The sequence below is a fragment of the Danio rerio genome, chromosome 9, assembly GCF_052040795.2.
Source record: "Danio rerio strain M-AB ecotype USA chromosome 9, GRCz13ab, whole genome shotgun sequence".
Classification (NCBI taxonomy): Eukaryota; Metazoa; Chordata; class Actinopteri; order Cypriniformes; family Danionidae; genus Danio; species Danio rerio.
The window spans coordinates 25,462,294-25,484,437 of record NC_141029.1 but is presented as its reverse complement, the minus strand read 5'-3'; the positions used below and the strand labels follow the sequence as shown (position 1 = coordinate 25,484,437).

Sequence of the window (22,144 nt, the reverse complement as noted above, 5' to 3'; positions counted from 1 at the left end):
CACCATTCAGGTAAGACTGTACATTCAAAGCTTCTATTGAGATTTCAGAATTAAGCTGTGAATGTCTGTCATAATATTTTACCATTTTATAAGGAACATTTTATTATTAAGTTATTACATTACAAAATTGTAAAAAGTCAAATTAACTGCCTCAGACATCCTTATTCAACTGCTTGCTCATAATGTTGACAATTATAATTAAACTTTACATATTAATATATTCTTAATTAATACAGTAACTCTCATTAATTTTATTACAATTACTTTTTGATAAATGTAACAACAACTTTTTCTTCATTAAAGACTCATAAAAAACTTTTGAGTTTCCTCAAAACATTAAGCAGTACAAATGTTTTTAACACTGACAGAATTGTTTTTGTGCACTAAACACATATAACAAAATTATTTTTGAAGTATCATATCACATTTATTACTATGTATAATTCATGATTTTTTAATCTTTAAAAAAAATTCACATCTGACCCAAATCAACAAAATCAGCACACTATCAGGTCAAATGAATTTAGTTTAACAGATCATTCAATCTGACAAACTTTCTTGCACACCATTTTAGCCACACATACCCCACAGGTGCAGACATTGCCACATCAACTGCTTATCTTTTTTTTAAGACCAACCTCATAGTCGACCTCTAGAGAGTCTCCGTCCCCCTTGGTCCTGAAGTGTTGAGTGTGTCTGTCCAAAGTGAAGTTGACCTGCTTATTAAAGCGTTCGATCAGGACAGAGTGCCAGTGCAGATCATCCAGAAGACTGCCCAGAGTGACCACCATACGGGCACTACTGGATCTCACCCTGCTGTCATCTGACAATCACAAGAGATTTCAAATTAGCCGTAAGCTATTAATTATGCAGATCTTCAAGTCATTACCTTGCACTACCAATCAAAACTCTGGGTTAGTTTGATTTTAAAATGTATTTCCAAACAGTATTTAATGCTTACCAAGATTACACTGGTCTGGCTAGTAATAAGCAGAAATGCTGCTATTTAAATTTTCTATCTTAACATATTATGAAACACAATATATTCCTATGTTGACATTCTGCTTTTCAAGCTTTTGGTGGGAGTGACAGAAAGTCTCAGTCGACATTATTCTTGCTCCAGTAAAGCTGTACCGGTGGTTCACAGATCATATGAGAAACACTTAACACAAAACAGATGCTTTATACACATAAATACTTGTGCATAAATGTTCATTGATAACCTTTCTATGAACATAATTTGATTATAACTGCAGATCAATGACAGTGCAAAATAGCCTACTGTAATTCCTGCGATTATATAAAATAAATAAATAAAATAAACATATATGAGCACATACCGACCCTTGCACGCTCCAATATTTTACCAATTATAGATAAACTACACACAACATACATTTAGTCCGTATTTGGGTTCAAAAACAACACGCAACATACAGCCCAGTCAGAAAAAACCTCTCATCTGTATTTTTAATCTTCACCAGCACATGTGGTCTCTTGTTAAAAATCAATTCCGAGTTCATAATAGTCCAAAAGGCGATGATAAATGACAAACATGGCCGTTTGTTCATGTTTAAGGTTGTTAAAAGAATTATTTGCTCCTTTGTTTTTTCTGGATTCTCCTTTTTTTTCACGCTTCACTCTTGTGTTTGTCTGTTTCTGAAAGGATCAGATGTCAGAAGCACTTAAATAATCACGTGCACGTTGTTATCATCAGCTCAAGAAGTTTGTTAATTCAAATATAGCTCCCTGGAGAAATTGAAACCACCCGCACTTTTGCACAGCCTCGTAAAACAAGAACAATGACATGGTAGATTTTGTTCTTCTTGGTTTTGTGGCTGTACATCAAGACAACGACAAAGTTTGTTTGAGCTTGGGTCGACCATGGCTCATTATTATATGCATATGGTATTACAATATAATGTCTCAAATCAAATCAAATTAATTTTATTGTCACATCATCAGCAGCATGTGTGCTATGATGAGTGAAAAGCTTAGGTGCTGGCTCCAGACAGTACAAAATAGAGATAGTGCAAATACAATTACAGTGTGTAATTAAAACACGACGGTTTCTTTGCTTTCAATCTCCTGCTTGTGTATGCAAGAGTGATGTTTCTCTGTAAACCAATAGCATTCAGCTGAGCATCTAGCTCCAACTTTTGGTGCCCTTTTGTCATGCCACTCAATGGAAACAGGCCATAAGGTGCTTCTAATTGTAAATTCAATCATTTGCCATTCATGGATTACAAATTTAAAATGTGAGATTAAATTAATGTGAAAAGACATTTAAAAAACATTAGCACCTATAATATGCCGACAGAAAGCATGTTGATGCATTTACATGCAGAGCAAAGTCTGTGTAACTTAAATGACAAAAGTCTAGCTGTGATGATATGTTAACACTCAAGTTGTGCACTTTTAAGCCTGACTAGCAAGCTACGAGTGTCCTGCAGTTGGTGCCTCAAACCAAGCCTATGCAGCACTGATAGAATACAATACAATTGTGCCTGTATTTGAAAACCTTACATTTTATAATAAATTATAATATATATATATATATATATATATATATATATATATATATATATATATATATATATATATATATATATATATATATATATATATATATATATATAAATATATATATATATATATATATATATATATATATATATATATATATAACATTAATATTTTATAATTTTTATAATGCATTTATTTATTGTTTAAAGTCATTTTGCAAATATCTTATTAACAGTGACATTAGTCTAACAGTCTCTCAGTCATTGCGAGTAACCATTTGTTACTGTTTTGAATACTTTTAAAGCATCTAAACTCTATGTCTTTGCTGCATTTATAAAGTGTCTATGTTTTGAGGTCAGTCGGTGTGATGCAATTTTTCTATGTACAAAATGATTGTACTGGAATCCTGGGACTGATTATTCTCCAATCCCTGTAGGCAATACAAAATAAACAAAGTAGTGACATTTTAAGTAAAATTGCACAGTAAAAGTACCAATACAGCACTAAAATTGTACTCAAGTAAAAGTACATAAAGTACAATTTCTAAGAAATTCTACTTGATTACAGTAATTTGAATATTTGTTTTTATTGCATTACACCACTGGGTGCTTAAAATGTTTTTGTTTTTTTTATCTCTTTAAAAGACGTACTTACTCAATTAAATGCTCAATAAATAATTTAATGAAATGTAGACATTTAAAATTAACTTTTAAAATTAACTAAAAACTTTTATAAGGCAGCACATTAATATTTTCTTTATGAATGCCTCTCATGAATTCCATTACAGCTATTTTTGATTCATAACCACAATGGAAAAACAGCATAACATCCAATACAAAGCAACTATGATTAAATATATGAATATTTCAGCCCTCAGAAGTTGCTGGTTTCTCCAAGTACTGTAACTCACCCAGGTTTAGATGCAAGGCCAGCCTGCCACGATGAAGCTCCAGAGTGATATAATCTCCTCGCTGGCCTTCTCCATGCAGTAAAACACCTTCTGCCTGACGACTCTTAAATCGCAGCGATATAACATCTTTCACTGTGCTCATAGACTTCTGGTTGAATCGGTAAAGCAAAGAGCTTCTGCCATCAAAATCAGCCACATACGATCCTGTGGACACATGAGAGTTTTTATTATTATTGAACACTTGCTGGATGTTTCTTTTTTTTTTTTTTTTTTTACAATTTAATCCAAATTAAACCAACATAACTATACAGTGTACAACAAAGCAACAAAGTTTTTAGATATTTAAAAAAGTAATTTATGTAACACTACAGTGTATGACTTTTCCAATCTGAACCTTTTAAACAGCAGGCATCGCACACAAAACAGCTGAAAATCAAATGCTATTGCATTTTCAAGCTGTTCTGAACACAACAATCTCACGTAGAAACATGCTGTATGCTTCATTGCTAGGAGACGCATGGCAAATGAAAACAGTACATTTTAAAATTGGCTCAAAATACCAAACTTAACATGCTTGATATTCTTTCACTAATCAATCTTTTTTGTATTCAGTGACTATCACACACTATACATTTTTCTATAAATCTGTCATCTCATACATAGTATCTGTGAACTGGCTCTGACTTTTGACAGAAAAGTCTGCTCAGCACACATGTATTTCAACCTTAAACTGGAGTTTTAGCCTCTTTTTTGAGGGGCTTAATCCTCATGTGGTCTAAGAATTCTGTATATTCTGTTTGTACTTCAGGTAAAAAATGAACTGACTTTAACACGCCTTAACTCTTAAGAATGTTCTTAATTCTTAACCTATTTTGCACAAAAAAAACAACCTCATCATTCATTCAATCATTTTCCTTCAGCTTCAGTTCATTCAGTTCACCTTTACTGCACGTCTTTGGGCTGTGGGGAAAACTGGAGCACCCAGAGGAAACCCACACCAACACGGGGAGAACATACAAACTCCACAAAGAAATGCCAACTGGTCCAACTGAGGCTCGAACCAATAACCTTCATGTTGAGAGGCGACAGTGCTAACCACTGAGCCACTGTGTCACCAACAACCTCAGCATTCATCGCAAATTCTGTGAGTGCTGTCCCTTGTCAGTGAGCAATCCACAGTATATTTAATGGCACCACTCGCTTTTGACTAAAGTACATATTTACACTTTCTAATGCTAATGCTACATTGGTGAAAAATGTTTTTTTTTTTAAACAAATGAGAGTATTCATAATACTGTTTAAATTATTCATACTTTAACATAAGTTAAAGCAGCTTTTTGTGTTTGTGTGGGGTGGGGATGTGTGTTGAAGTCTGCATGCATGTGTCAGTAGTTGTTGTGATGTAAAAATAGTTTTAAGCTCAAGACAACTGAGGTACCTTAAATGTGTACAACATTCATAAAAACATTAACATAGTAAATGGCTCATTTGTGTATAATGGGTACAATGTATAATACATTTTGTAAATGGGTAATTTTAGAAAGAGTAATCATGCTTCAAGATAAAATGTTAAAAAAACAAAACATAATTTATATTTTTTCCTACTGTTATGGTCACATGTCATTTTGGACCCATACTTTAAAAGGAGGGCAAAATTATGAATATATAAAAATAACTTAAATAATGGCAGGCAAATAAAGAGCTGTGTTTCTACAGTATTAACAGGAGAAATGTTCTCTGTTGAGGTTTTAATGGAGAAAAGTTAATGGGGCTTAACAGTTTACAGCACAGACGATCAACTCAGCCAATCAAGCGTTCCACTAATGTTAAAATCTAATGTCTGAACGCCATAACGTCAATGAGATCAAATGTTGCCTATATTCCATACCTGCCAACACTCCCGTTTTTCCCAGGAAGGCTCTTGTATTTCAGACCCATCTCCCATTTTGTCTTTTCTCCCGGAAAACTCCCGTAATTTGGCCCCTATCCCAGGGTCCTCAGCTTTTATACATCATATGCTGAAACCTGGTGCATAGGACAGACCAGGCACGCCTTCAGATCGCTCAGCTCACCTTCAACCCCCCAAAGTTTTCCTTCGACCACTTCCCACCTTCTTTTGGTTTTTCCAGCCCTTGGTAAGACTCTGAACAGTGCTGTATGGCGTAGCACGCTTGTCCCCCCTCCCGTCTTCCCCAACGGCCCGCACTCACATTACTTTTGGGCCTGGGCACGCTTATGTCATTAATGCTACGCTGTTAAGTAAGCGCTCTCATTCAGCACAGTGGAGATTTATTTAGTTACATCGCTTTAGTCGTTTGATATGCGGTGACACGCAGTCAAATATTTCGCTGAACAGATCAGCCACTTTTGATGCTCATAAACAATCAAAAAGTCTTTGTGCAGGTATTAGGAGGTTTGCTGAACGTGCACAGCTGTCGTGCAGTGAGGGGTTTGCATCTTTAATAAACTACGACAGTTTGTGTTCATTGAACAGCAAGAATGATTAATTAATCCATATGAAACAGTCCCTTAAAAGTCACGTCTCGCTTACAGTTTCGGGCTTAGGTGCGTTTAGCACACACACACAAGCATACCGCGCCAAAGCCCATGTGAACCGCACTCTGGCACACTTCTTCCAACGGGGCCCGGGCCGACCAAGTGAACTGTGCCTGAGACATCCTCACCTGTCTCAACTAGGGTTGGGTACGGAAACACGGTGCCATTGTAGCACCAGTACCTTGGTAACCAGTATGTACTGGTATTAAATCAGCATATAAATTTCGGTGCTGCGGCAAGGACGTAAGAAGCATCAAAGGGGTGCATGAAAAAAGGCACACATAGGCTTTGTGTCACACCATCACTAAACATTTAATTCTAAACAACTTTGAGGAATACGGACTGGCGATATTAGGCGTTTAGTCTTCAGATCTACACGGGTAATCACGTTTATCCAATTTGCTTAAACTAAGCATTCTAAAGCATATTTTACAAGCAAGGATTCTTACACAGCAACTGTCTTTACAAAAGTTGCGTGTAAGGGGGAAACGTGTCAAACTTAATGACACATTTGAGGGCTCAAAGGCAAAGGAATGCCTCTCTCGGATGATTTAGGTGTCACGTGCAATCACTTCTTCTGCTTTCGCGGCACTCTCTTTGCGCGGATCAGTTCCCCGCATTCGTCAGTTGATGCCCAAATTGACACAGGTAATAAAAAGATTAAACTTCAGTCATTATCATGATGTGAAACACTATCAAAATGTCCACTGTTGATGATATTATACTTCTGTTTTCAATAGCAATATTAACACGTTTACTGTAATATAGGAAGTCCTCGTTTATGCAGAATAAAAAGACCAGAATAAATTGACCTAAACTGTAGGCCTGTTAAAGTTTACAAGTGCAACAATGTGCCTTGGTGTACTTGAATGCTAGAAATGTGTTATCCTACACTAGTATAACTTGTCAAATAAATGAACAAGGAAGATTTTTTAGAGTTTAAGTTCTTTAATTATCTTGTTTATGAAGACTGCAGAGTGATGCATGAAAACAAATGACTTTGAATAATGTTTTAAGTATTTTGTGATATACAGTATATGTTAAAATGTGCTCCTAAAAGTACCCTGCAATCACCCCCCCCCCCCCCCCCAGGTTATTAGTAAGCTAATGTAATTTCTTAATGCAAATCTTAAATTCATTCAAACCAAAAAAATAAAAATAACAAAAATTAAGGGAAATGTATTAATGTCATACAATATAAAATGATGTAATTGAATTCTGTACCACAACTGAATTGTAAATATAATGTTAATTTTCAGTGTTCTAAGATATCTAAAAAGAAGTTAGAATTTCACCAGCTCCTTTCATCATTTCAGTTCATGTATCCTTTGGTAAAAATAAGACTAAAAAAAACTAATGATGCTTGCTTTGAGATGGTTAAAAAATAGACCTTGTTAAAAGCATCTGCTCTGACGCAATACCATGTTATGTTTTTTGAGCAATACATTGACCCAGTACAACAAGTACAATCCAAGTACGACAGACACTTAAACATTTCTTTCCTCCTCGTCTTTTTAAACATGAAAACTGTAGATGTTTTTCTACAGACCACAATTGCATCAAACACATTCAGCATCAAAAACTTCTTTCTCATTTTTGTTTGCACACTTGTTATGCAGAAATCTCTTTATCTGCATTCTAGTTCATTACTGTACAACACAGCTCATAATGAAGCAAAACCCTATATAGCCTACAGAAAAAAATGAATGAAAGAGTGAAGTAAAACAAACAGACAGAAAATGAATGCCTCTATTTTGAATTAGTGAAGCAAAAAAGCCTGCACATACTTCAACACTGAATGTAATGACCTATTTTTGATAATAAATAGCGACTGCTCCATTTGACAAAATAAGGATATGGTGAGCCATGAGGGATGAGGTCTGGGCATAACAATCTTGCAGTCATGATAATGACACTTATCTAGTATTGCACCATTCTCAGGTTCAGCTCGAGTTCACAACTGTCACAGCAGTTGGCTGATTAGCATTAGTATTTTGCCCATTATGTGATATGAGGCTCAAGTTAATCTGAGCTGTTAGGTGCAATCACCACACTACCAGTGAGCAGTAGCCGTCAAATCACCTATAATTAAAAGAACATTTATTCTCTTTTTTCAAGGTTAAACTCGCCACTCAAGATCCAGTGTACTCTATGCAGCCTGACTTTTAGCTTATTAAAAAATAACTGTTCCCATTTGTCATGGGATTTGCACGCAAATTCTTTCAGTGTCTGTGGATGATTATAAATGTGATTCTTCTTGCTGCATTTATTAGCAAAGCATACACGCATCCGAGTCTAATGCATGGATCATGGCACACAATAATTAAGTATTAACTTAGGGATTTTTTTATAATAAATGTCTATTTAATTCAGACTGATTTTTTGTCAGTCTCAGGAATAAATGTTTTTATATCTATCATTTGCAGCACGGTGGCTCAGTGATTAGCACTGTCACCTCACAGCAAAAAGGTCGGGGCAAGAAGACTCGGCTAGTTGGCATTTCTGAGTTTCTGTAGATGAGTTTCATAATAGTGTTCTGAGGGCACACAATGAAGTTTGGTACAACTAAACAATAAATACATTATTTGATGAAAATCCTAAACTAGACCACTGCAGTTTATGAGACTCTATTAGTGTTTTTTACTCTGACTTGCACAGAAAGGAAAAATTAACATGAATTTAAATAAAGTCCATCGAATTTTCTGATGTACATAACTGTTTTTCAACTTTTATACAACAGTTTATCCCATTTATCATCTTTATACCAGTTAAAGTCTTCTGGCACCTGGATTTGTGAAATATTTATGTCAATTAATTGAATGAAAACATTGGTATTTTTTTATTATTCAAAGCAAATTCTATTATAAACCCACAAAAACTTGATTCAGTTTGCCATTCACTGCCATTTAAAAAAATAAAAAATAAACAGGCCACACTGATATGTATGTATAATTTTTGAGCATTTGTAATATATTACACATGAAGTACTCACGGTAAGCACAGCCGTACACCGCCACTCTGAGGCCCACGCGACCACTGGGGCTCCACTCCAGAGGAACAAAGCGGAGGAAGCGGGTCCTGATTGAGTGGCTCAGTTTATGGTGGACCACACTTTCTGTATTCACGTTACCCACAATTCTCTGTAATTACACAAAAATAACAGTTTTTACTTTATATGACTGTAGTACTCTGTGGTGTCACAGTAGTGTTTTAAAGTGTAAGAGTTAAAAATTATTATAATTTTTTTTTGTGGAAATGCTGGATATATTGGTTGAAAAGATATAAAAATAAATGTAATAAAACATTACAACTATTAATTAATATATTTATTTTTATATTTTATATATATATTTAAAAAAAAAAAAAAAGCTAAATTCATTTTAAAAGCTATGCTCTTCTATTTTTAAAGTGTTTTTTAATAATTAATATAACATTTTCTGGCTGATCAGGCATCATCTTTAAGCTATTTATGTATGAGCCAGTCCAACTGAATTCAAAAAGCAATATTTGTTTTGAAGGTTGTGCCAGTTCATGTAAATGTCAACTCGTTTTCATCTGCCAGCACACATAATTTTGACAGTAATTTGTGTCTGACTCACTTCACAGTTGAGACTTGTATAGAACACGAGAATCGATGACCAAAACACCACATGGATACAGATGAATCACAAAGAGGAGACATCATTTTTTTTTTTTTTTTTTAAACAGACTTTTCTATGTCCCTTTGAGATAAATAACATCAACAATATCATCACCTCCCCTGGTGAGCACTCGCAGCCCACAAACCCTGTTATGATGCCAGCAAAAACAACAATCTGACGTTAGTGACTTTAAAGGTTCTGCTTCATTCTGCTTGCAGACAGATTAAAAAAAGAAATATTATGCCAGCCAAAAGTACTGAGGAGAGCATGTGTGTAGATAACAGCTCAGCGATCTGGAGTCTGTGGAAGATCTTCTTTAAGATATTCATTTCATCCAATCTGTGACGTATACACAAATGAGGACAATAGAATCAAATCAAATCAACAGAAGAGCAACAACATATAGATTAGGAGTGTCAAAATTAGGGCTACATGATATTGACAATCTGCAATTGTGATATTTTTCTGTAATAAATATTGTGATATAAAAACGATGGTTTTTATAGCTTTATTTGACTGTTTTCTGGGGAGTCTAACAGTATTCAGGTACAGAATTGGAGTAATCACAATGCAAAAACATGCTTTTCTTACTTTGTTTTGTCTCATTTCTTGTCCAAATATCAAACAAATCTTTAGACCAAGTAAAAATTTAGTTTTTTGCTTGTTTTAAAGAAACTATCTGCCAGTGGGTTCCGTAAAATAATCTTGTTTTTGCTTTGAGATGTACGTAGATCTTTGGACTAGTGATAAGACAAAAACTGAAAGTAAGTTGCATAAATCATATAAATGTCATAGAAATGAAATGATTATATACAATTCTGTAGCTCCTGTTCAACTATAATTCAGACTGTACATTGCAAATCTTTGCTTAGTGACTATTGCAGATGTGCACATTGCGATGTCCATGCTGAAATTATATATTGTGCAGCCCTAATCAAAATTAAACGCTTCTATGTTGCATACACAGATATACAAATGAGGACAATACTGTATGGGTTTAATACAGACCATAATTGGTTATAATGTAGGCTACTGGTGGTTTTCTGAAGTGATTTGTGTCAGTAGCACACTATGGTGAGAGAATAAAGACACGTGTCCAAATAATATACTATGGCGAGTGAAGTATATGTGTTCAAATATATGTGCAAGGTGCAATTGCATACTATGGTAAGGGACACCAGATGTGTGTGCAAGCAGCATACACAATTAACAATTTTTGTAAGTGACACAGTATTTAACTGTAATATGAACTGTTTTTTTCTGTAGGACAGTTCTGCAGTATGTTGCTGTATTTTAAAATTGCATTGTAAAAAAATACTGTATGTTGTACAGTAAAGATAAACATACACTTCTGTTATATATATATATATATATATATATATATATATATATATATATATATATATATATATATATATATATATATATATATATATATATATATTTATTTATAACCAGTGGTATGTCGTGCAAAAATGGGGGGTTGTTGCTGGAACACTTCAGATCCTTTTGGAAGGGCACTTTCTATCCAAGACTAAAAAGGACATGTGCACTGCACAGGTTGAGCCCTATGTGTGCATGTGCCTGTTGTCATATCATTCTTATAACCTTGTTATCATTCTTAGCAATATTGGGCCATTACTCATTTTCCCTCATCATATCCATCTGATTGCTTCACTAACTGCCCAAAGATACACAGATAATCTACTTATTTCTACATCTAACTCTTCTGTACTGAATGGTTATGGTATATTTTTCCATTCCCAATGCAACAGCGTCAACACAAGTGCATTTGTCATTACATCATCACTTCCTCACACGACTCTCATTTGACACTCAGTGACGACAGCATCCTGTCCCTGACTGCTTCTTCCTTTCTTTTTTCCACCTCTGAGATGGAAAAAAGAGAAAACAACAATGGATCTGTCCAATTACCTATCAGCTCACCTCAGCCCAAGAGCGCAGCGAAGCTCCCACCGGATCCTGAGAGATGCCCCGGTTACAGGCTGCCCACGTAAACAGCTCCTCTATACACTTCATTAGCTCTATTCCTGAATCCACTCCTGCTAGACCTCCTCCTCCTTCATTAAAGCCCCCGTGAACTGCTGCCGTTATCGCCGACTCTCCATGGACCGTTTCATCAGCCCTGTTACGTCTGCAACTGTTACATCCTCCTGTGATTCACCAGTCATCCCTCCACTAAAACCAGTGTGAGTCCACATTACAAAACCTTTATCAGCACCTGCTTCACAATGTCTTTCTACTGAAAGGCTTGAGAAAGTCAATTTAAAAGCGCAGGAGGGGTATTACTGCTAACTTAAATAAAATAAACTAAAATTAAATCAAATTTTATATTTAAAAAAAACTTAATATGCATTTTTTTGTAAACTAAATGTATATATATTTTTTTAACAAAATACAAACATTGGCAACAATGAAACAATCAAAACTGGAAAACATAAACTAAACTCAACTGAAAAAATAATACCAACAAAATAAAAAATAAAAACAACAAAAACAATAATACAGCTAATTTAAATTATTAATATAACCATAAATAACTAATCATAAAACATGACTGTAACAAACATTTCCAATTAATGTTAAAGATGGCAGTTTTCTTCAAAAGAAAGTGGCTTTAGATCTGCAAAAGTGCTCATCGGGGCTCCACTGACCGCTCAAAACATGAATTACACTCCGTCCCCAGAGAAGCGAGGGCCCGAGAGTGTCAGAAATAGACAGCACCTCTGAGCCTCTGTGACCATGTTTAAATGAGAGCTAAGACAGCAAAACGGTCCCCAGACAACTGACAAGAAGCCTTTTCCTCTCCTGCTTTCCTCTCTTACTGTCTCCAATGTGCATCGCCTGCTCAAAGAAACATCATAAATGTTTTATTTACAGTTGTCCAGCCGAGCAGAAAACAGGCAAAATATCTAAAGGGATCCAAAGGCCTGGCAAGTGACGATTCCATCATGTGAGAGCTGTAGGGCTGCACTAGCATGTGTACAGTGAGCAAAGTGAGAAACTGACGCCTGAGGTGATTTTGAGCACACTTCTCCTGCCATTCTGGCTCTGGCTCGTCACGGCTAAATGAGTCGCAGACTTTTACATCAATTATACTTTATGGGACCCAAATGGGCTCAAGCTTTAAGCAAGCTAATCTAACAAAAGCATAGGCCCTCCTATCGATTGCCTATGGGACTGCTCAAGTCTCCGTATAATGTGAGCGCTGAGAGGTGTGGAGGAGAGATGGAAAGAGAGAAAGACAGACATATAAAGAATTGAGTAAATTTAGATGAAGTGAGAAGTGAGTTTTGGCCATGAGACCCAGATGAAGATGAACTGACAAGAAAGGTTTATACAGTGTTTTAGGGGTGTCAGTCAATTAGAAATATGCTGGTAAAACAAATACTATTATACAGTATATCAAGATTTGCTCAGAAAGGACTCAAATGCAGGTAATTAAAATATAATATTTTGTCTAAGCATATAAATACATTTGATAAACATTTCAAAACAACATATGCTTATGGATTTTCATGTTTGAACCTCAAAAGCACTAAATTAAACTAAATAAACTGGAAAGTACTTCAGATAACCTATTTAATATCAGTAAAGGCTGTGCACTAACATTAAAAATATATATGTGATACAATGCTCTTATTGTGTAGATGCTGTGAAGAGGCTTAACAGACCACAGCTGATCTGTGATCTGTACAGATGTTGTGAAATCCACTCATGAACGTTCCTCGTGTGACCACCAGAGGGAGCCATCACCTGAGTTCTAATCTCCCCAAGGCTCGACTGGGACTGATTACATACAGCTGAAACCCATTTCAGACTCTCGATATAAACGCACACATCCTTCACTCGGTGCGAAGTTTTGATTAGCCCCGGCCATCATCTCTGAGCGTTACCTTGTTGTTTATTGCCTTTCTGTGTATCGACCTGGACTGTCTTACCGTTTCTGAAACTATCTGCCTGCCTTGACCACTGCATAGTTATATTGATTCCTTCTGCCAGCCGCCAGCCTAGAATCTCTGCCTGTCTCTCGTTTACGATCACTCTCTCCTAGCCCCGACCCACGCCTGCTCTTTGACTATTCTACTGGAAAGTTCCGTTTCTATCTGATGTTTGTGAGTTTCCGCCTGTGATATCTTACTGTTATTAAAGTGTGCAAATGGATCCAGAAATGCCTGATGAATCATTACAGAAAACTTCGCCGCAAGGGGATCCAGCAACTCTACTACAGTTATCGTCCGAATTGTCCACTCAAGGAGCTCAGTTAGCCCTTCATCGACAACAACTGGTAAGACTGACCACTTTAACCGAGGAGCTTGTTCAAGCTGTACAACGGCTACATGTCGCACCTGTTAACCCCTCGGCCGCTCCTTCTCCTCCTCCTCCGTCGCCCCTCAGTATGCCCCTCGATCCCCTGCCACAGTCTGCAGTAAATCCCAGATTGGCTTTACCCGATAAATTTGACGGCAATCCCTCCAAATGTAAGGGATTTTTACTGCAATGTTCATTATTTGTTGATCAACAACCGTTTCTTTACCCCACTGATTCCAGCCGAATTGCCTTTGTATGCGCTCTGCTTTCTGGAAAAGCCCTGGAATGGGCTACAGCTATATGGAAGCCGGAGGGTAACACTTTTATATCCTTTAAGGATTTCCTGACACAATTTCGAGCAGTGTTCGAACACCCCGCCGATGGGAAGAGCCCCGGAGAGCAGCTGTTGACACTTGTTCAGGGAAGGCGAACAGCGGCTGAGTATGCACTCGCCTTTCGTACACTGGCAGCCCAAACAAACTGGGGAGAGGACCCTCTTAAGCTGTTTTTTCATAAGGGACTGTCTGCTGAATTACAGTCAGAACTGGCTTGTCGCGAAGAGGGGAAAACTCTTAGTGAATTGATTGAAATCACAATCTGACTGGATAATCTTATCAGAGCACGCCGAGTACCGCAGCTGCGACGCCTCCCTGATCTCGAACCGACGCAGAACGAACCCATGCAACTCGGTTACACTCAATTAACTCCGGAGGAGCGTGAACGCAGATTGCAGAATCATCTCTGTCTGTATTGCGGAGAATCTGGGCATCGACGCATTAATTGCACGGTCCGTCCAGCTCGATCGGTGAGTCTATCATCTTCTAACATATCAAGTTTAACTATTCGAATAAGAATGTCACAGGCGGATTGGGGTATTGATTGTACAGCCCTCATTGATTCAGGTGCCGCTGGTAATTTTATGTCATGGGAATTTGCTAGACGTCATAAGTTAACGTTGCTACCATGTGAATCTGTGCTTGCAGTGGAGGCGCTAGACGGACGTCCTATTGGAAATGGAAGGATCCAGCATGTCACAAAATCCCTTAATTTACAAATCGGGGCGCTGCATAAGGAAAGGATCAATTTCTATATAATTCAGCCATCCAGACATCCTGTAATTCTCGGTTTACCCTGGCTGCGCCGGCACGACCCTCATATTTCCTGGCAGAAGGGGCAGATACTGCAGTGGGGCTCAACTTGCTTACATCAATGCCTTGATGAGATCACTAAGCTTCCTGTCCAGACAATAAATATACAGTCCCTTCAAGGTCAAGAGTTTGCCACATTACCAACAGTATATTCTGATTTGACCGAGGTGTTCAGCCAGCAAAGCGCTACTCACTTACCACCTCATCGCCCCTATGACTGTGCTATTGAGCTGCTGCCAGGCACGATACCTCCCAAGGGAAGAATATTTCCACTGTCTCAGCCCGAGTCAGAAGCCATGAACTCCTACATCCAGGAGGAACTAGAAAAAGGATTCATTCGCCCATCTACTTCACCGGCGGCGGCCGGCTTCTTTTTCGTTAAGAAGAAAGATGGTAATCTGCATCCATGCATTGATTAACGTGGTCTCAATGAGATCACAGTTAAATATCGTTATCCTCTTCCTCTGGTACCAGCAGCCCTAGAACAACTACGTCAGGCTAAAATCTATACCAAACTCGACTTGCGAAGTGCCTATAATCTAATACGGATAAAGCAGGGAGACGAGTGGAAGACCGGGTTTTCCACCACCAGGGGGCACTATGAATACACCGTGATGCCCTTCGGGTTGGCCAACAGTCCATCCGTTTTTCAGGCATTTATGAATGATGTCTTCCGTGACATGCTGGATCAGTGGGTAATCGTCTATATAGACGACATCCTGATCTACTCTAATACTGTGGAGGAACACATCCAACATGTAAGAGCAGTATTACAGAGGCTTATTCACCATCACCTTTATGCAAAATTCGAGAAATGTGAGTTCCATCTGACAAGTGTGTCTTTCCTGGGCTACATTATCAGCGCGGAAGGAGTTACCATGGATGAGAGAAAGGTAACCGCAGTGCAAGAGTGGCCACTCCCCCAGACTTTAAAGCAGCTACAACGCTTCCTAGGCTTCGCAAACTTCTATAGAAGATTTATTAGAAACTTCAGTACCCTAGCAGCTCCCCTCACCTCCATGACGAAACGCAGTCATTCTAAATTAATCTGGCAACCCGAAGCTATACAGGCCTTCTCAGTGCTAAAGGAGAGATTCACCTCCGCTCCAGTATTACGTCATCCTAATCCCGAACTACCTTTTGTGGTGGAAGTGGACGCCTCCAACACAGGAGTAGGGGCGGTACTCTCTCAGCGCCAGGGCATCCCCGAGAAGATGTATCCATGCGCCTTCTTCTCACGCAAGTTGAACAGTGCAGAATGTAACTATGACGTCGGTAACAGGGAACTCCTAGCTATCAAGCTTGCACTGGAGGAATGGTGACATTGGTTAGAGGGAGCGACTTTTCCATTTACCGTACTAACCGACCACAAAAATCTTGAGTACTTGCGCACCGCCAAGCGCCTCAATCCCCGACAGGCTCGCTGGGCTTTGTTCTTTACTCGATTTAACTTTACTGTAACTTATCGTCCGGGCAGCAAGAACACCAAGGCGGACGCACTTTCACGAATGGAGGAGAGGGGTAACGAGGTTGAGCAGGCTGATGCCATTATACCCGATCATTTACTACTGGCTCCCGTTCAATGGGACTTAATCACGGAGATTACTCAGTTTAATCACGACAATCCCCCACCTGCAAACTGTCCTGCTGGTTTGACATTTGTACCACCGGAGTTTCGACAGGAGGTGTTAAAGCAAGTGCACGACAACCCCAGCGCAGGTCACCCAGGTATAACAGCCACAAAGAATCTAGTTTCCAATCGTTTCTGGTGGCCAGCGTTATGGAAGGATGTCATGGGGTACGTGAAGAACTGCATCACTTGCCAGACCACAAAATCTTCACATGAAGTACCAGCCGGATTATTACAACCACTCCCAGTTCCCGAACGTCCCTGGTCCCATATCGCTCTAGATTTCATAACCGATCTTCCGGTATCTCAGGGCAACACGGTGGTGCTCACCGTCATTGATCGCTTCTCTAAGGCATGTCGTCTCATTCCTCTGCCTAAACTGCCCACCGCGCTAGAGACAGCGGAGGCGATGTGTAACTGGGTATTTCGCTTTTATGGGCTCCCTGATGACATTGTCTCTGATCGGGGACCCCAATTTACATCACGATTATGGGCTGCTTTTTGTAGAAACCTAAATATCAACGTCAGCCTCACCTCTGGATATCACCCTGAGTCAAATGGACAGACCGAACGACTAAATCAGGAAATTACCCGCTTCCTTCGATCCTATTGTCATCAGCATCCGTCAGATTGGAATCGCTATCTCTTGTGGGCCGAGTACGCACAAAATTCCCTTGTCAAACCCTCTACCGGAATAACCCCATTCAAATGCATTCTCGGATATCAACCGCCTCTATTTCCATGGTCCGGAGAACCCACTACATTACCTGCAGTTGATGATTGGTTCTGAAGAAGTGAGGAGATCTGGAACAGAACTCATACACACCTATTAAGAGCGGTGAGAAGACAGGAGGTGCAAGCCAACCGGCATTGGCGAACAGGTCATCGATACATGCCAGGACAGTGGGTGTGGTTATCGACCAGAGATCTACGCAACCGAAATTCCTGTAGAAAACTTAATCCCAGGTATGTTGGTCCTTTTAAAATTATCCGTCAAGTTACCTTAGTATCATTTCGTCTTGAACTCCCTAATCATTATCGCATTTCTCCCACATTTCATGTTTCCTTGCTGAAACCCGCTGGTGGTCCACGAGAGGAAATACCACTACACGATGAACAGGCGCTCCCCTTTACCATAGAGGGCGAGGTGGCTTATCGAGTTCGAGAATTACTCGATTCGAGGCGTCGGGGTGGCGCCCTCCAATATCTGGTGGACTGGGAGGGTTACGGTTCAGAGGAACAAAGTTGGGTCAACGCGAGGGACATCCTCGATCCCACACTCACCCTAGAATTTCATCAGAGACATCCGGACAAGCCGGCCCCCCGACCGCGCGGAAGACCCCGGCGCCGACAAATTACTCGCCTCCGGAGCTGCTCGCAGGAAGAGGGTTCTGTTGTGAAATCCACTCATGAACGTTCCTCGTGTGACCACCAGAGGGAGCCATCACCTGAGTTCTAATCTCCCCAAGGCTCGACTGGGACTGATTACATACAGCTGAAACCCATTTCAGACTCTCGATATAAACGCACACATCCTTCACTCGGTGCGAAGTTTTGATTAGCCCCGGCCATCATCTCTGAGCGTTACCTTGTTGTTTATTGCCTTTCTGTGTATCGACCTGGACTGTCTTACCGTTTCTGAAACTATCTGCCTGCCTTGACCACTGCATAGTTATATTGATTCCTTCTGCCAGCCGCCAGCCTAGAATCTCTGCCTGTCTCTCGTTTACGATCACTCTCTCCTAGCCCCGACCCACGCCTGCTCTTTGACTATTCTACTGGAAAGTTCCGTTTCTATCTGATGTTTGTGAGTTTCCGCCTGTGATATCTTACTGTTATTAAAGTGTGCAAATGGATCCAGAAATGCCTGATGAATCATTACAACAGACTAAGCCCACATATTAAGTATGCATGTGATCTGCATATTAATTGTTAACGTCAACCATCATCTGCTTCATAACAAAAGGTTAAACATTTGATTAACATTTTACTAACAATAAAAGAAACATCTGGAAAGTATTCATATTGTTTCACTTTTTCCACATTTTTTAGGGTACAGCCTTATTTCAAAATGGATTAAATTAATTTATTCCCACCAAATTCTACACACTTTGTAAAACAAAAATTTTAAAGCTGTGCAAATTTATTAAAATTAAACCTGAAAAATCACATGTACATAAGTATTCACAGCCTTTGCTCGGTACTTTGTTGATGCACCTTTGGCAGCAATTACAGCCTTAAGTCTTTTTGAATATGATGCCACAAGCTTGGCACACCTGTCTTTGGGGATTTTTGCCCATTCCTCTTTGCAGTACCTCTCAAGCTCTGTCAAGTTGGATGTGAAGCGACGGTGTACAGTTATTTTCAAATCTCTCCCGAGATGTTCAATAAGACGTAGATCTGGGCTCTGGCTGGGTCACTCAAGTACATTCACCAAGTTGTTGTGAAGCTATTCTATTAATATTTTGGTTGTGTGCTTTGGGTCATTGTTTTGCTGGAAGATGAACCATTGCCCCAGTGGTCAAGAGCACTCTGAAGCAGGTTTTCATTCAGGATGTTTCTGTACATTGCTGCATTCATCTTTCCCTCTATCCTGACTAGTATTCCAGTTCCTGCTGCTGAAAATCATCTCCACAGCATGATGATGCCACCACCATGTTTCACTGTAGGGATGGTATTAGCCTGGTGATGAGCGCTGCCTGGTTTTCCATCTGGGCACTCTACCTTACAAATGGCTGATTGGTGGATTGCTGCACAGATGGTTGTCCTACTGTAAGGTTGTTCTTTCTCCACAGAAGAATGCTACAGCTCAGACAAAGAGACCATTGAGTTATTGATCACCTCCCTGACTAAGGCCCTTCTCCCTGATCAATCAGCTTAGATGGCCGGCCAGCTCAAGGAAGAGTCCTGGTGGTTCCAAACATCTTCCACTTATGGATGATGGAGGCTACTCTGCTTATTGGAACTTTCAGAGTAGAAAGTTTTCTGTAACCTTCCCCAGCCTTGTGCCTCAAGGCAATCCTGTCTCGGAGGGCTACTGACAATTCCTTTGTCTTCATGCTTGGTTTGTGCTTTGACATGACATATTGTGCAGCCTTAAACACCGTATATAGACAGCTGTATGCCTTTTCAAATCATGTTCAATCAACTGAATTTACCACAGGTGAACTTCAATTAAGCTGCTGAAACAAGAATGATCAGTGGAAACAGATTGTACCTTAGCTTAAGTTAGAGCTTCACTGCAAAGGCTGTAAATACTTATGTACATGTGATTTTTCAGGTTTTTATTTTTAATAATTTTGCAACAATTTAAAAAAAAACTTTTTTTACATTGTCATTATGGGGCATTTTCTGTAGAATGTTCAGGAAGTTAATTATTTTAATCCATTTTAGAATAAGGCTGTAAAATACAAATTAAAAAGTGAAGAAAAAAAAATCGAAGTGCTTTACGAATGCATTGTACCTGCAAGCAATTACAGTTATAAATAATTTCTGTAAATACATCTATACTTAAATTGTTGACCCATATCACTACCACTTAACCCATATTTTAACCTAGCCATACTACTGAACCTGTCACTAACATTAACCACATGTCATCTAATTAGCTACAAATGCATTTTTAACACATTAACATAAATGCATCATGCTAATAATTTCCTTAATTTATTGTTTACATTCAGTAGCTGTAATCTTTATCAACTACTAGAAAGCATGATGGTTATCACCATAAATCAAGTATGTTTCCTCAAATAAACGAAGTAAAATTGATAGTTTTGTGCATCTTTGTCATGAAGATAACAATTTTAAGTCTTAAAGCATTTTATAAGTTCAAAGACAAGTGTAAAAATGGACTTTTTTATGTTAAGGCCTCAATGATCTTCTTGAAATAAATGCTACTTTCTCCTTTAAGGTTCATTATTGAAAATGCTTTTGTGTCCCTTCTAAGGACCATTAGGCCTGTTTCACTCATGACGAACCTTTAACATACTACCTTATTTTTCTCCCTCACATTTTTTGCTACCTCACATTTTTTTCTCCCCACCTTTATTTTCAGGAGTGTAAATCTTCAATAATGGACATAATTGTAAATAGTAGTTGCCAATAGTCGTCATTATACTCTTAATAGCCAGGGAAATTATATTAATTTTTTTTTTTATTAAAATTTACTCACTATTTGCTTACTTGTATCAAACCATCATGAGTTTTTTTCTTCTGTTGAATTAAAAAAACAGATATTTTGAAGAAAACTGAAAACCTGTAACCACTGACTAGTAGGAAAAACAAATACTATGGAAGTTAATGTTACAGGTTTACAGCATTTTTCTAAATATGTTCTTTGTGTTCAACAGAAAGAAGGAGTAAACTCATAAAGGGTTAAATCAAGTAAAGGGTGAGTAAATGATGACAGACTTTGTTTTGTTTTGGGTGAACTATGCCTTTAGGAGAATTCTATTGTGTTTCAATACATTCTAGAGAATTCAGAAAGCTACTGTACTGTATGTGTCAAAAATAGGCTCAGATCTAACACTAGGCTTACACCTTCTTCAGCTTCACTCCTGCTAAGTGCCGCTCACTCACAGCGTGTGAATACTGCAACCTGTTCATATGGCCACCAAAAAAAAAAACTTCCAGGTGTGGTGTGAATCAGGCATTCAAAGTGAGAATGCAAGATTAAAACCTCTTCCGTGAGACCAAATTGAAAACAGTAACTGTGAAGATTACATCAAAATGGCCAAAAAGTAAAAATGTTAAGAAAAAAATTAAATAAAAATGTTAAATAGAAATGAAAAAGAATTGGAAAATTCATTGAAAATTAAAAAGTAAATGAAACTGACATATAAAGAAAGAAAAAGAAAAGAAAAAAGACAGAATAGAAAAGACAAGGAAAAAGGAAATATGAAAAAGGAAAAAGGAAAAGGGAAATTAAAAAAAAGATAGGAAAAGAAAAGGAAAAGAAAATAAAATGTAATAAATTAAAGGAAAATGAAAAAAAGGAAAGAGAAACGGAAAACAAAAAAGAATGGAAAAGGGAAAAATGGAAAGAAATATAATAAAAAGAAAAAAAGGAAAAGGAAATTAAATTAAATTTATAAAATTTATTATATAAACTTGAAAAGGAAAGGAAAAAAGGAAAGGAAATAAAAGGAAATGGGAAAGGAAAAGGGAGAAAAAAGAAAAAGAAAAAGGAAAGAAAAACAAAAAATAAAGAAAAAGAAAATGAAAAGAAAAATAAAAGAATAAAGAAAATGGAAATTAAATGACATGAAAAGAAAATGAAATGAAATTAAATGAAATGTAAAGGAAAGGAAAAGGAAAAAAGAAATGTAATAAAATAAATGCAAAATTGAAAAGAAAAAGGAAAGGAAGGGGAAAAGTAAAAGAAATGGAAAAAAGAAAG

The 22,144-nt window shown here is 38.0% G+C and overlaps 1 protein-coding gene across 1 annotated transcript in view; it reads right to left on the bottom strand.

Moving 5' to 3' along the window:
* Nucleotides 1–22,144, bottom strand: part of cntnap5a (contactin associated protein family member 5a) — a 155,914-nt gene that overhangs the window by 76,936 nt on the left and 56,834 nt on the right. The window contains exons 4-6 of the mRNA XM_087267840.1: nucleotides 8,985–9,132; nucleotides 3,437–3,640; nucleotides 639–823 (exon numbers count right to left, since the gene is read on the bottom strand). Of these exons, the coding sequence (XP_087123966.1) occupies nucleotides 639–823; nucleotides 3,437–3,640; nucleotides 8,985–9,132 (537 nt within the window). The remainder of the gene's footprint in view (nucleotides 1–638; nucleotides 824–3,436; nucleotides 3,641–8,984; nucleotides 9,133–22,144) is intronic.